Source organism: Vanellus vanellus, assembly GCF_965231255.1.
Source record: "Vanellus vanellus genome assembly, chromosome: 1".
Classification (NCBI taxonomy): Eukaryota; Metazoa; Chordata; class Aves; order Charadriiformes; family Charadriidae; genus Vanellus; species Vanellus vanellus.
Window position 1 is genome coordinate 199521165 of NC_138905.1, and position 11600 is coordinate 199532764.

General features: G+C 54.9%; 1 protein-coding gene across 1 annotated transcript; it reads right to left on the minus strand.

Annotated features, from left to right (window-relative positions):
* Positions 1 to 3837: 3837 nt before the first annotated feature.
* GSX1 (GS homeobox 1) lies at positions 3838 to 5041 on the minus strand (the record flags this gene model as incomplete). Its single annotated transcript, XM_082480438.1, has 2 exons — positions 3838 to 4193; positions 4654 to 5041. 2 exons carry the CDS (start codon positions 5039 to 5041, stop codon positions 3838 to 3840), a joined length of 744 nt encoding a protein of 247 aa, XP_082336564.1.
* Between the last annotated feature and the right edge of the window lie 6559 nt (positions 5042 to 11600).

An 11600-nucleotide genomic window follows, 5' to 3' on the forward strand; every position in this document is an offset into this window, starting at 1 on the left:
TTTGTAGAGAGCAATATGGTCAAAAAAATATATACTGGAAAATATTCAAACTCTCTTTGTGGATTTGCAAATGTGATTCCCGTCACTATCAGGAGTGGGCATTTTAGATGCTAAAATGCTTAAGTAACTTCCAGAAACCTGCCGTCAAAATGGCTAGAGATAGAAAGTTGAAAATTGGCATGTTATGACATTCGCTTTAGCAAAGGTGCCCACGCTCTTCCCACAGCAAAATGACTTTAATTTGCCCAACCTCAGAGTCCTTGAAAATGACACTCTGAGCATTTGCCGTAATGATTTCTCACTAAATTAGAAAAATGCCCAACTAAGGAGGGATTATCTCTGCATGTGGATGTGGCATAATGACTGTCAAGTGCACTGAGAGCCCCACTGGGCTTTGCAAGGTACACAGGGGCTGCAGCAGAGGCCAGCGTGTATCGGAGAATATTAATACTGTCTTGTTGGGGGCATCCATTGTGATACTCTACTGCTGTTCAGACAAAATTATACCATACAGGGGAATTCTCTTTGCTACTTTACATATATGAGGTACCATTTAGGGCCGAGGATTAGTCCTAAATTGTCTGGCTGACAAACTCAGTCCATAAAGGACACGGGCACACATGTGCACACACTCTCCATAATGTGTGCACCCACTGGGACAGCGTCACTACGAGATTCTGCCTCGCAGCCCCCGGTTGCTGTGCCTGCAGTGAGGATGCACTGATGAACTTGTACCTGCACACCCAGAAAGTTTCTTAGCTGCTCCTCAACAGGAGCCCAGGAGCTCTGGTCCCACAGGACATGTATTTGTCCCTCAGGTGCCTGCATGCTGCTGCCCAAGTTTTGCGGCGAGTGAGGAGCAAGCTGGGTGGCCAGTGCCACTGCCTCATCGTCCCTATCACAAGGAGGAGAAACTGTCCCTGGCTGCCTCTGCTCAGCCCCAAAAAAGGAGAGTGAGGAGACACTTTTTTTTTTTTTTTTTAATGTCAGTGCTTATGCCATGGACTAGAGGTGGGAATGTGCTGGCAGACACGGATGTTGACAGTTTCAACACAGCTGCCACGATAACACTGAGTGGAACTCAAATGCCCCGCGTTAGTGTTCCTCACATCCCACTGCCAGCCAACTGGCTCAAACCCCCGCCACTGAACAGGCACGAGGAACACACACGCCTCTATGGATGCTCTTGACTTCAGTGCCAGGACCCTGTTTAAAAGAATGCCAGAGCCCTTGGTAAACCCGCATTAGGCTGTTTCCGTGTCTCTATTTTGCAATGGCTTTTCCAAACAAGTCTGGGAATTGTGCGCAGGAAGGGAAGCGAGGGCTGGAGAGGCTGCAGGGTCCTGCTGAGCCAATTAGGGTCCACTGAGGGGGCTTTCCTGTTGGAACTGTGCCACTGGGGAAGGAAGGACACACAGGGAACATCATGGGGCCAAGTACCAGGCGAGAGTGACCGACTGCTGTAGCAAGGTCAGGTTTTGATTCCTCATCTGCCAAGTTCATCTCAACAGCCATGAGAAAAGCAGCCAGAAAGATGCTGCTGCCTACAGAATGTCCTAACTGCTAGCTTGCCTGGCCATGTCATCTCAGCCAGGTGGAGTGGGGACCCAGCAGAGGAGGAAGCAAGGAGGGAGAAGCCAGAGGTCTAAGGGTCACAGGAGGCAGTGTGTAAAGGCAGGCCCCTAAGGAGACGAATAGCCCAAACATTTTGTCCACATGTTCCAAACACGATGGTGTGGCACCTGCCTAATATCACCAATCCATTGCCATTTTCCAGCTGGGGGTAACACAAATCTGGACAGTCACAGCAGGGCATGGGTACTGCCTTGTGCCTGTCCTGCACTGCCATGTCTCCATGGTCCCCCACACCTCACTCCATCCTGGGGCATCCCAGAGGGTCCACAGTGCCCTGTAGTCTGCAGGGCCATGGTCTTTGCTCACCCATGGGATGGAGCTGTAGGGGCCTGTAGGTCTCCTGGCCCCAGAGCTATGCAAAGAGCTATGCAGGGACCTGGGAAGGGCAGGGCGTGACACATTTGTTTTATGGACAGGACTTGAGGCTATGCTGGCAGTGGCAATTTTACCAGCTCTGCCTTCACCTTCGGTGCCCTGGGATCCAAACCTCACAGCTCCCCACACCGAGCTCAGCCCATGTGTGGAGCCGCACGGACCTTCTCCACGGGGATTTCCCGGGAGGGAGACGACACCTCTATTGGCTCTTCCCGGTGGCCTCTGTTATTTCGAGCCTGCTCTGGGGTGAAGAGCAGGTCCCGTCCCGGTTCGGGCAGGGACCGATGGCAGCCCAGCGACCCAAACTCCTTCCCTAGGCTGTGGGGCACGAAACCCGCCGGGCCAGGCGGTGCGGCGTGCGGCTCCGCGGGGACACCCGGGGCATCGGCTGCGAGTGCGGGGACGGCCGCTCCCGGTCACCGGAGAGCGTGTCCCCGTGAGCCCGAGGGGGAGCGGGGGTTCCCGCACAAAGGCCCTTTCCCTGCGCAAACGGAGCAGCGCCGGTGGCCCCAGGGGTCCCGCACCTTCGGGTGGATGGGTGGGAAACGCCGGTGCGGCACCTCCGCGTTTGGCAACCCCGGGGGCTGCGGGACCTGTCTGCTGCTTTTCCGCCGGGGTTCTCCGCGCGTAAAAAACGGGCGCTCCGCTTCCCCGACGGCAAAGCGCTGTCGGGAGGCTGCGAGGCCGGAGCGGGGCTGCCGAAGCCCGGTGGCCGTGCAGGCGGCAGCCCCAGGAGGACCGGCAACGGCACCAGCAGGTTAGCGGGAGGTCGGGTCCATCCTTGCCGGGTAGCGGCGGCGGGGACCTGGCAAGAGGAGCCGTACAGCCGTACGCATAGGTGTGTGCAGATAATGTCTCTCGCTCTCTCCCGCAGACTGGCGACTGGGCGGGAAGGCGTTATGGGAAGGGAGAGGTGTTCAGCAGAGCCGGACTCCAGCCCGAACTTTAGCTTCGCGGGGAGGACCGAGAAAGCGGGAAGAGCCCCGGGACACGGAGCAGGGGTCCCCCGCACCCCGTACCTTCAGCACGGCCAGCAGAAAGGAAGAGTCCCCACCACCCGCGCTCGCCGAGGTGGGAGAGACCCCGTGCCGGGCTACGGCGGAGAGGGATGGAGAGCGACGGCGCTCCCTCGGACAGCGAGCGGCTGCTTTCTACGTGAAGGGAAGGAAATAAACCACCAACAAGCTTTTATTGTTATCATCATCATTATTATCATTGCCATCATCGTTTCTCTGCACATAAATAAATAAATAAATATCTCCCGGGGGAAGGGAGGGAACGGAACGCTACAACCACAGCTGCGCGACCAAGTCAAAACAAAACCGAGGACAATTTTGGAAAGGAAAAAAAAGAAAAAAAAAAGAAAAGGCAATAACTCAAACATCCCCCGACCCTCTCCTTCCTCCCGCTTTCGGGCACCGCCGAATTACCGGAGGGAGCCCCGGGACAGCGTCCCTCCAGATGTCCCGCACCGACCGCTGCCGCGCAGCATCCGCCCCTGTCTCCGTGCGGCGGGAGCTCTTCGCGGAGCCTCCCGGTCCCGGGGCTGCGCCTGCGGGGAGACAAGTGAGACAGCACTACCGGGGGACGCCTGGGGTCCTAGGGAACAGTTTATTTACAACAGGGCGCACGGACACCCGCCCCCAAGGGCCGGGGGTCTAGAAAGGCGAGAAAGTCCTTCGTAAATTACACAGATTATACAAAACGGTATAAAATCCTTCGGCCCCACGTCAGCGCTGAAGCAGGTAGGTCTCCCCGGAGCAGGTAGGACTCCCCCTTCCTGCTCTCGCCACAGTTCCTGGGGAGCCGGGATGGGCGTGCGGGGGGCTAGGGGGTGACTGCGAGGCCTCTGTCGTCCTTCCCCGAGGAAGACGGAGACATGCGCAAGTCCTCGTCGTCTTCCGAGCACTTGGTGGTGGAAAGGGACGAGCATTTGCAGCTGTGGCCGGCCCCCCCGCCCCGGTGGGAGCTGCTTTTGCCTTCTTTCTTGTGCTTGACCCGTCGGTTCTGGAACCAGATCTTCACCTGCTTCTCGGAGAGGTTCAGGTAGGTGGCGATCTCGATTCGCCGCAGCCGGGAGAGGTACATGTTGGAGGCGAATTCCCTCTCCAACTCCAGGAGCTGCGTGCTGGTGAAGGCGGTGCGCATCCGCTTGCTGCTGGGCAGCTGGCTGGACGTGCTGTCTGCGGACCGGAGCGGAGCGCACCGTCAGGACCGGCCGGACCCGCCGCCGCCCGCCCCGCAGCGCCGAGCACCCGCCGGTCCTTGCTGAGACACCCCCCCGCCTCCCCGCCGCCCGCTCTGCCGGGCCGCAACCCTCCCTCCCCCGGTGGGACGGTGAACAGGCAACCGGCTGCCGGGCTGCAACCCGAGCTCACGGGGTGCCGGGGCCGCCTCCCCCCATTTCCCCCTCCTGAGTCGGAGGCTCGGCGGGCAGCAGCGGGGCTTTCCCCGCGCATCCCCCGGGGCACCGGCAGAGAGAGATGCAGGGACTCCCCGTCCAACTTGCGGGCGCCGGGCAGGGACCCCCCGCCCCATGTGCCTTCGGCAGGGTCCTGCCCCTCCCGGGGACCCCCATCACCTCCCCGTTAGCATGCAGGCGTGCACACCCCCCACGCCCCACGCGTGCCCCCCCCCCCTTACCCACGGAGATGCAGTGGAACTGCCGGGGGTCGGGCAGCGGGTAGGCGCCCTGGTAGAGCGCCGGTGCGTGCCCGACGCTGACGGCGGAGACGGAGTGCTGCTGGCGGGCCAGGGGCGAGTGGCAGTACTGGGAGCCGAAAGGGGGGAAGGAGGCTTTGATGAGGGGGATGGCGGGCGGCGGCGGGTGCAGCTGGGAGGCGGTGACACAGAGCGGGCAGACGCAGAGCAGCCCGGCCTTGCGAGCGTGGCAGGCGCCGGCCGGCAGCCCGGGCAGGGGGTGCGAGGGGTGCACGGCGTAGGGGAAGAGCGGCGGCGGCGGGCTGGCCTCCCCTTTCTTCTCGCCCGCCTCCCGCAGCACCAGCGAGTCCACCAGGAAGGAGCGCGGCATGGCCCCGCGCAGCGCCCGCGCAGCGCCCCGCGCAGCGCCCGCGCAGCACCCGCGCAGCGCCGCTGGCCAGCCCGAGTGGTGCTGAACGGCGCCCGCCCGCCCGCCTTAAATAGCGCCCGCGCCATGTGATGGCGGCGCCGGGGCGCTCAATAGCCTTTCTGTGCCTCTTCTCTTGGCATTCACGCCGCACGCTCCCTCATTATTTCCCTTGTTAACTAAATGAACTGCATAATGTACTCTATTCTTGTCGACCCCACCCACGCCGTAGCAGGCGGCCTCTCCCCTCCTCTCCCTTTGGCGGGGTTATTTTCTCATTCTCTCGCGATTTAATATTCTTTTCTTTCTCTTTATCGCTCTCCTTCGCTTTCAGCCCAGCTTTCAGCCCGCTCCCCCTTGTTTATTTTGCCGGCTGCAGCCGTGGGCTCCGCCGGCGCCAGCTTCCCCTGCCAGCCCCCCGGCGCCTTTCCCACCTGTGGCACCAGGTCGGCCCCCCCCAGCCCCGCCGGCTTCTCTCTCTCTGTCTCCCCTCGCCGCCGGGTCGCTTCGTCCCCGTTACCGCGACCGCCGCCGTCCCCAGCCCCGCGTCTTTGTTCCCAGCCCGCTGCCGGGACCTGCCGCTCATCGCTGTCGCCGCCGTCGGGCGAGACCCCCGGCCACGAAGATGTGCCAGCCGGGGCTCCGCCGGCAGGCACATCCCCCCTGTCCCTGCGTGGGCGTGGGCGCCTGGGCACGGATAACGGCCACGGAGCGCCACAAGCAGCGCGGGTGCGCTGGCGGTGCAGGTACGGGAATCCCGACACACAGATACCGCTGCGTGTCGAGGGCACCCACGGCGAGCGCCTAAGCGGGGAGAGAAGAGGCGCTCGGCACACGCCGTACCTCTTTATACCTGGTCCCTCGGCCCGGTTTTAGCGGTAACACCCGCCACCGCACCGTCGCACCGTCGCACCGTCCCCGTCCCCGCACCGCCGCGCCGCGCACAAGTGCGCCGGAAAATCCCTGCGGCTGCGGGCACCGACAGGGAAACGGCTCGTTTCTCCAGTGCGATGAAGATTGAGCTTAAACGCACCGGCGCTGTCTGTATTTCTTTGCACGGGCACTCGCAAAATTTCCAGCGGCGTCGAAAGCTGATTTCTGCGCCTTCGCCTGAGCTAACGCGCTTCCCCGCGCAGCGCCCGCGCAGCAGCTCTCGGCGTTGGGTTCCCTGCAGCTTCTTCATTTTGTAGGTGAATAAGGAATTCTAACAAATAAGAAAAAAAGGATTAATCGGGATACATTTTCTTCCCCGTTTAATATACGGGGGAAAAAAAAAAAAGACAAACGCACCCGCCGACTGCCGTTAAATATGGGGGAGATTTCTCCCGACAGTAACCTGCCCGCCTCAAAAACAAATGGACTTTTTTAAATGAAGGGAAAGAAAAGGCTTGGAAGCAGTGTAACCCCGTGCCTCTGGCGTGTACGGAGTCTGTTCTTGCCCGCAGTCGAATTGCTCACTGAAAGTTATAGGAGTTTCGCCGAGATACTGTTGATGCTCAAGCCTAGAAATATATGTACGTGCACAAATAAATGGTGAAAAAAACCGAACGAACAAAACCGAATGCTACTAAAACCTCAGTCCTGCAATGATTTAGAAAGGATTTCCAGGTGTCCTTCCCCTGAAAGCGTTAATGACGTTTGGAGATTTTTGTTTGTGTTTTTTGTTTTGTTTTGTTTTGTTTTTGTTTTTTAAGGAACTGGTAATTTAAAGCATTTTCCGCTGGAGCCGGTGCCCGGGAAGGGGCATCTCTCCCCGCTGAGAAGTGGCCAGTCACCGAAGGGGGGTTGATTCAGCCTCAACCCGAGGGATTCCCGCTGCCCAGGGGCTGAACCCCAGGGCTCCGAGCCGCAGGGAGGCAAAGGGTTAACAGCTCCTGAATGCACACCAAGCCCAAAGCTACTGGGAAAGAATATCCAAAAAAATAACCAGTTTTTTTTTCCAGCCGCTGGACCTTATTGAATGTCATTGAAGAAAGTTTTGAATGCCAGATAAAGAGAGGCGAATTAAAGTGTGTGACAGCAGAGGATAAGCAAACACAAAGAGAACTCTGTCACACTTTGGGCAAAATCCGTGGGCTTTTTACCAAGCCTCTTCGCTATGATTGAATTAAGTAATAGGAAAACATTTTCTTTCAGTTTAGAGCCATTAGACAAAAACTTCAAAGCGAATAACACTTTTTAATGTGCAGCCCAACAATGGAATCTGTTTTGTGCTGAAATGTTTAAATGGTTTGTTGTGCAACTGTGGGCTGAAATAACCCAGACTGCAGCAAAATAGCATCCTTCAGGCCGTTTTATGAGGGCTTGAAACTAGCACAGACCTTTAATCCCAGCGCTTTAAGCTACCCTTCCCTGTCTTTTCCGCCTCCTCCCCCCATTTTTTATTTTTTTATTTTAATTTTATTTTATAAGGGAAATTCGCCTCGTACCTTTGCTATCTCGAAGCGACCGCCGTTAAACGAAAACGGCACCGGGAGCGAGGGAAAGGAATTCGCCGAGGGGTATGCGCTGCAGGCGGCTCGGGGGGACGCGGGGGGGAGCCCCTCCCCGGGGCTGCGGGGCGGCCCCCGCCGGGACCTGCCTCTGCCCCGCTCCGCCGCACGCCGCCGGGCTGCCCCGGCCCCGCGGGGGGTTCCCGCCGGGACAGGGTCCCCCGGTGCCTCCGGAAAGGGCCGGCGTTCGGGCTCCGGAGGGAGGGAAATGCCGGATGGTAAATGCTACCCCGCTCCATGCACTCGCTGTCACACCCCCCGGAAAAGGGGATGGGGAGAGGGGGGCACTAGGGTGCGCATCAGCTGGGGGGATCCTCAATGAAGGGAGGGTCAGGTACCACTGCAGGGGATGAAGGAGGGAGAGAGAGGGCAGAAGCGTCAGCACTGACTGAGGCACGTCTTCCCCCTTGAGAGCTGTGGGGTCTATGGTACTGCCTGCGAGGGGAGAAGGTGTCACGCTGCCATTTCCTGGGGACAGCTGTATGGACATTGGCTGGAAAGAGGTCCCTCATCCTCCTGAGGGACCAGCGATTGCCTTTTGTGACAGGGCCCACACTCTCTGGGGTGGCTGCCATTAATATCTGGGGGTGGGACGTGACACAGCGTCAATCCCTAAGGAGAACATGGAGAGGTGCATTAGTGCAGGGGCAGTGACGATGGGATCCTGCTGGGGGGTGTGGTGGAATCACTATTTCCAAGGAGACCATGTCCTTGTTAGCTGAGAAGGGCTCATGATTTGCGGAGGACTGTAATATTCCCCAGCTTAGCCTGAGAAATTATTTTCTAATGGAAAACAACAAAACGTAAATCAAAGCCAATACCAAACCACAATCCACACACCGTGTGGTGGATTGTCCAAAGAATGTACCTTTTTACATTGGACAAACACATCCACAAGCAAGCCCATAAGGTACCTGTGCACCACTTTACCTTGTCCACAGAATGAATCTGAATTTACTTGAGTAACCAGAAATATATTTTTAAAAAGTCACTGTTTTATCAGCAAAATTGATTTTTGCGGCTGTTGTACTTTCCTCATTGGCCTCTTGCTTCACTGAACAGGACTAACAGCACAAGCAGATATCCGAAACATGTTATTTTTGGCTCCTGGCTCACACTTTACTCTTTATAGAATGACTGTTTCCTTATGGTCTTATCTTGCACACTGACACAACAGTGCCGGTGTGACCAGCTGGTTTTGCAGTGTTTATTTTCACAGCATCTCAGAAGAGAGGTAGAGCACTCTCTGTTCTGCTGATGGATGACCAAGGCAAAGTGACGAGGGCTGGTACCTATCTGGGACCGGCAGATGATGCTTGTGGAGTGCTCATGTCACTATATGTTTATATGAAGCTCAGTGTCTGAAAACCACGGTGTATGGTTTTTGCAGTGACTTTGGTCAAATGCTGGATGCGTTTGGCACCCTCAAATCCTGGGCTCAGGGAAGGGAAGCGGCTGGTGAAACAGTAAGAAGAACACAGGTATTGAGTATCTGCAGAAAAAAAAATTACTTTTTATCATTTGCTCAGTGATCTACTTTGCACTGTCTGTGAATAGTCAGGGAAGCAGAAATAAAACCCAATGTAAACACAGGCCACATTGCATCAGACCAGAAGCCCATCTACAGCCATAACTTCTCTGCAGCAGTGGCCACAGTGGAAACCTAAGGAAGTCTATGGGAAAAGGGCAAGTGTAGGGTGATCCTTCCCTGGTTTACTCCTGGTCTCCAGCGATTTATAATGTAAAGGCTTCCAGAAACATAGGCTATATGTTTGTGTTTAATTCCAGTTCTTACAAAGTAAAGGCATAACCACAGCTTTCTTTGTTATGAAGTTGCCCTATGTTTTCCTTCAGCTTTTGTCTTATCTATCAATTCTCTTCATATTAATCACTGTATAAATTTGGTATCCTGCCAGCAATGGCCTTCACCATGCAGCCCTGCTACATTTCCATCGTGGTTCATCCAGTTTCATCCAGTGTCCATCACAAGCTATTGAGGCAACTAGTCTATGCCAGTAAAACCTGTGCCACAGGAGGACCAAATCAAAGCTGCTTGTTTCCAGAACCTGTATTTTTTTTCCTTTGATCACTTTCAACAGCAGATATCTAGGGTACAGATTTGTAGGCCCATCACTTGCTAAAGGCGTGGGACTATAAGGGAATCTTGTAATCACCTTCCAAGAAGACAGTCTGCTGCTCTGTTTCCCCTCCATGATTTGACCTTCCACTCAGGAGGAGGTGTCAAAGAAGTAGCTGGACAGAAATAGTGAAAAAGTAACAGAAAAAGTAGGAACATGTAAAATACACGATTTAAAATAGATGTTTTCTTTTATAGAGAGACCACATTTCAAATTGGTGGTGACCTTGTACAACAAAAGGACACACAGGAGGGAGAAGTCCTTGAGAGCAATGAAGATAAGGAATTGCAAAAAGGAGCTTGATGTGAGTTCTGCAAATGTGTTCATTACATCATTAGAAATATGATCCTTCAACCTCAGAATCCACCCTGTTTCCCAGCTATTTTTGATTGTCATCTTCTCCGTTCTCAAAATTTCTCACCTTTATGTACAGTGAGTCCTTCACAAGCTGAAAGTTTTTGAGGTTGTCAGTCTGCTCTTTGAGAACATCCAAGGGGAATTTATGTCATCTCATACAGTAAGTAATGCTTCTGTTATTTCCACAAAGCATTTGAACAGTTTTCTGCAGCCTGATGAACTTCTTTGCAAGTTTTAGTTACATTCATGTGGTGACTGCTCAACAAACCATATTGATCTGTAGCACGTGTACTCAGGATTATGGATACACGGGTTTCAGTGTTGGCTTCTCATCCCCTGCCTGGTGGATTTTGAAGGTTCTGCAGTGATTGTGGTTATTGCTGAATGAGACATCTGGTTACTGCCTTCTGTGATGGAAGAGACACAAATAAAAGTCTGTGCATAGGTATATTAAAGTCACGGAATCATGGAATGCTGGAATCACAGAGTTTCAGAGTTGGAAGGGACCTCTAGAGATCATCTAGTCCAACTCCCCTGCTAAAGCAGGATTGCCCAGAGCACATTACTCAGGCGGGTCTTGAAAATCTCCAGAGAAGGGGACTCCACAACCTCCCTGGGCAGCCTGTGCCAGTGCTCTGTCACCCTCACCGTAAAGAAGTTTTTCCATGTATTTGACCTTCCACTCAGGAGGAGGTGTCAAAGAAGTAGCTGGACAGAATGTATTTGAACGGAACTTCCTATGTTCTAACTTGTGCCCATTGCCCCTCGTCCTGTCACTGAGAAGCATTGAAAAGAGCCTGGCTCCATCCTCCTTCAACCCACCCTTTAGATACTTGTACGCCATAATAAGGTCTCCCCTCAGCCTTCTCTTCTCCAGGCTAAAGAGTCCCAGCTCTCTCAGCCTTTCCTCATAAGGCAGATGCTCCAAGCCCTTAATCATCTTAGTTGCCCTTCGCTGGACTCGCTCCAGCAGTTCCCTGTCCCTCTTGAACTGGGGAGCCCAAAACTGGACACAGTATTCCAGTTGTGGCCTCACCAGTGCAGAGTAGAGGGGGAGAATGACCTCCTTGACCTACTGGCCACACTCTTCCCTATGCAGCCCAGGATTCCATTGGCCTTTTTGGCAACAAGGGCACATTGCTGGGCCATGGATAATTTACTGTCTACCAGGACCCCCAGATCCTTCTCCTCAGAACTGCTTCCCAGCAGGTCCGCCCCTAACCTATACTGGTGCTTTGCATTCTTCCTCCCCAGGTGCAGGACCTTGCACTTGCTTTTATTGAACCTCATTAGGTTCTTCTCTGCCCAGCTCTCCAGCCTGTCCAGGTCACGCTGGATGGCAGCACGGCCCTCTGGGGTGTCAGCCACCCCACCCAGTTTGGTATCATCAGCAAACTTGCTGAGGATACACTCTGTCCCCTCATCCAGGTCATTAATGAATATATTGAACAAAATTGGACCGAGTATTGACCCCTGGGGGACACCACACTCACTGTTAAAGTTCTTTCTTCATCTTCTCCTAAGTGACATTGTACA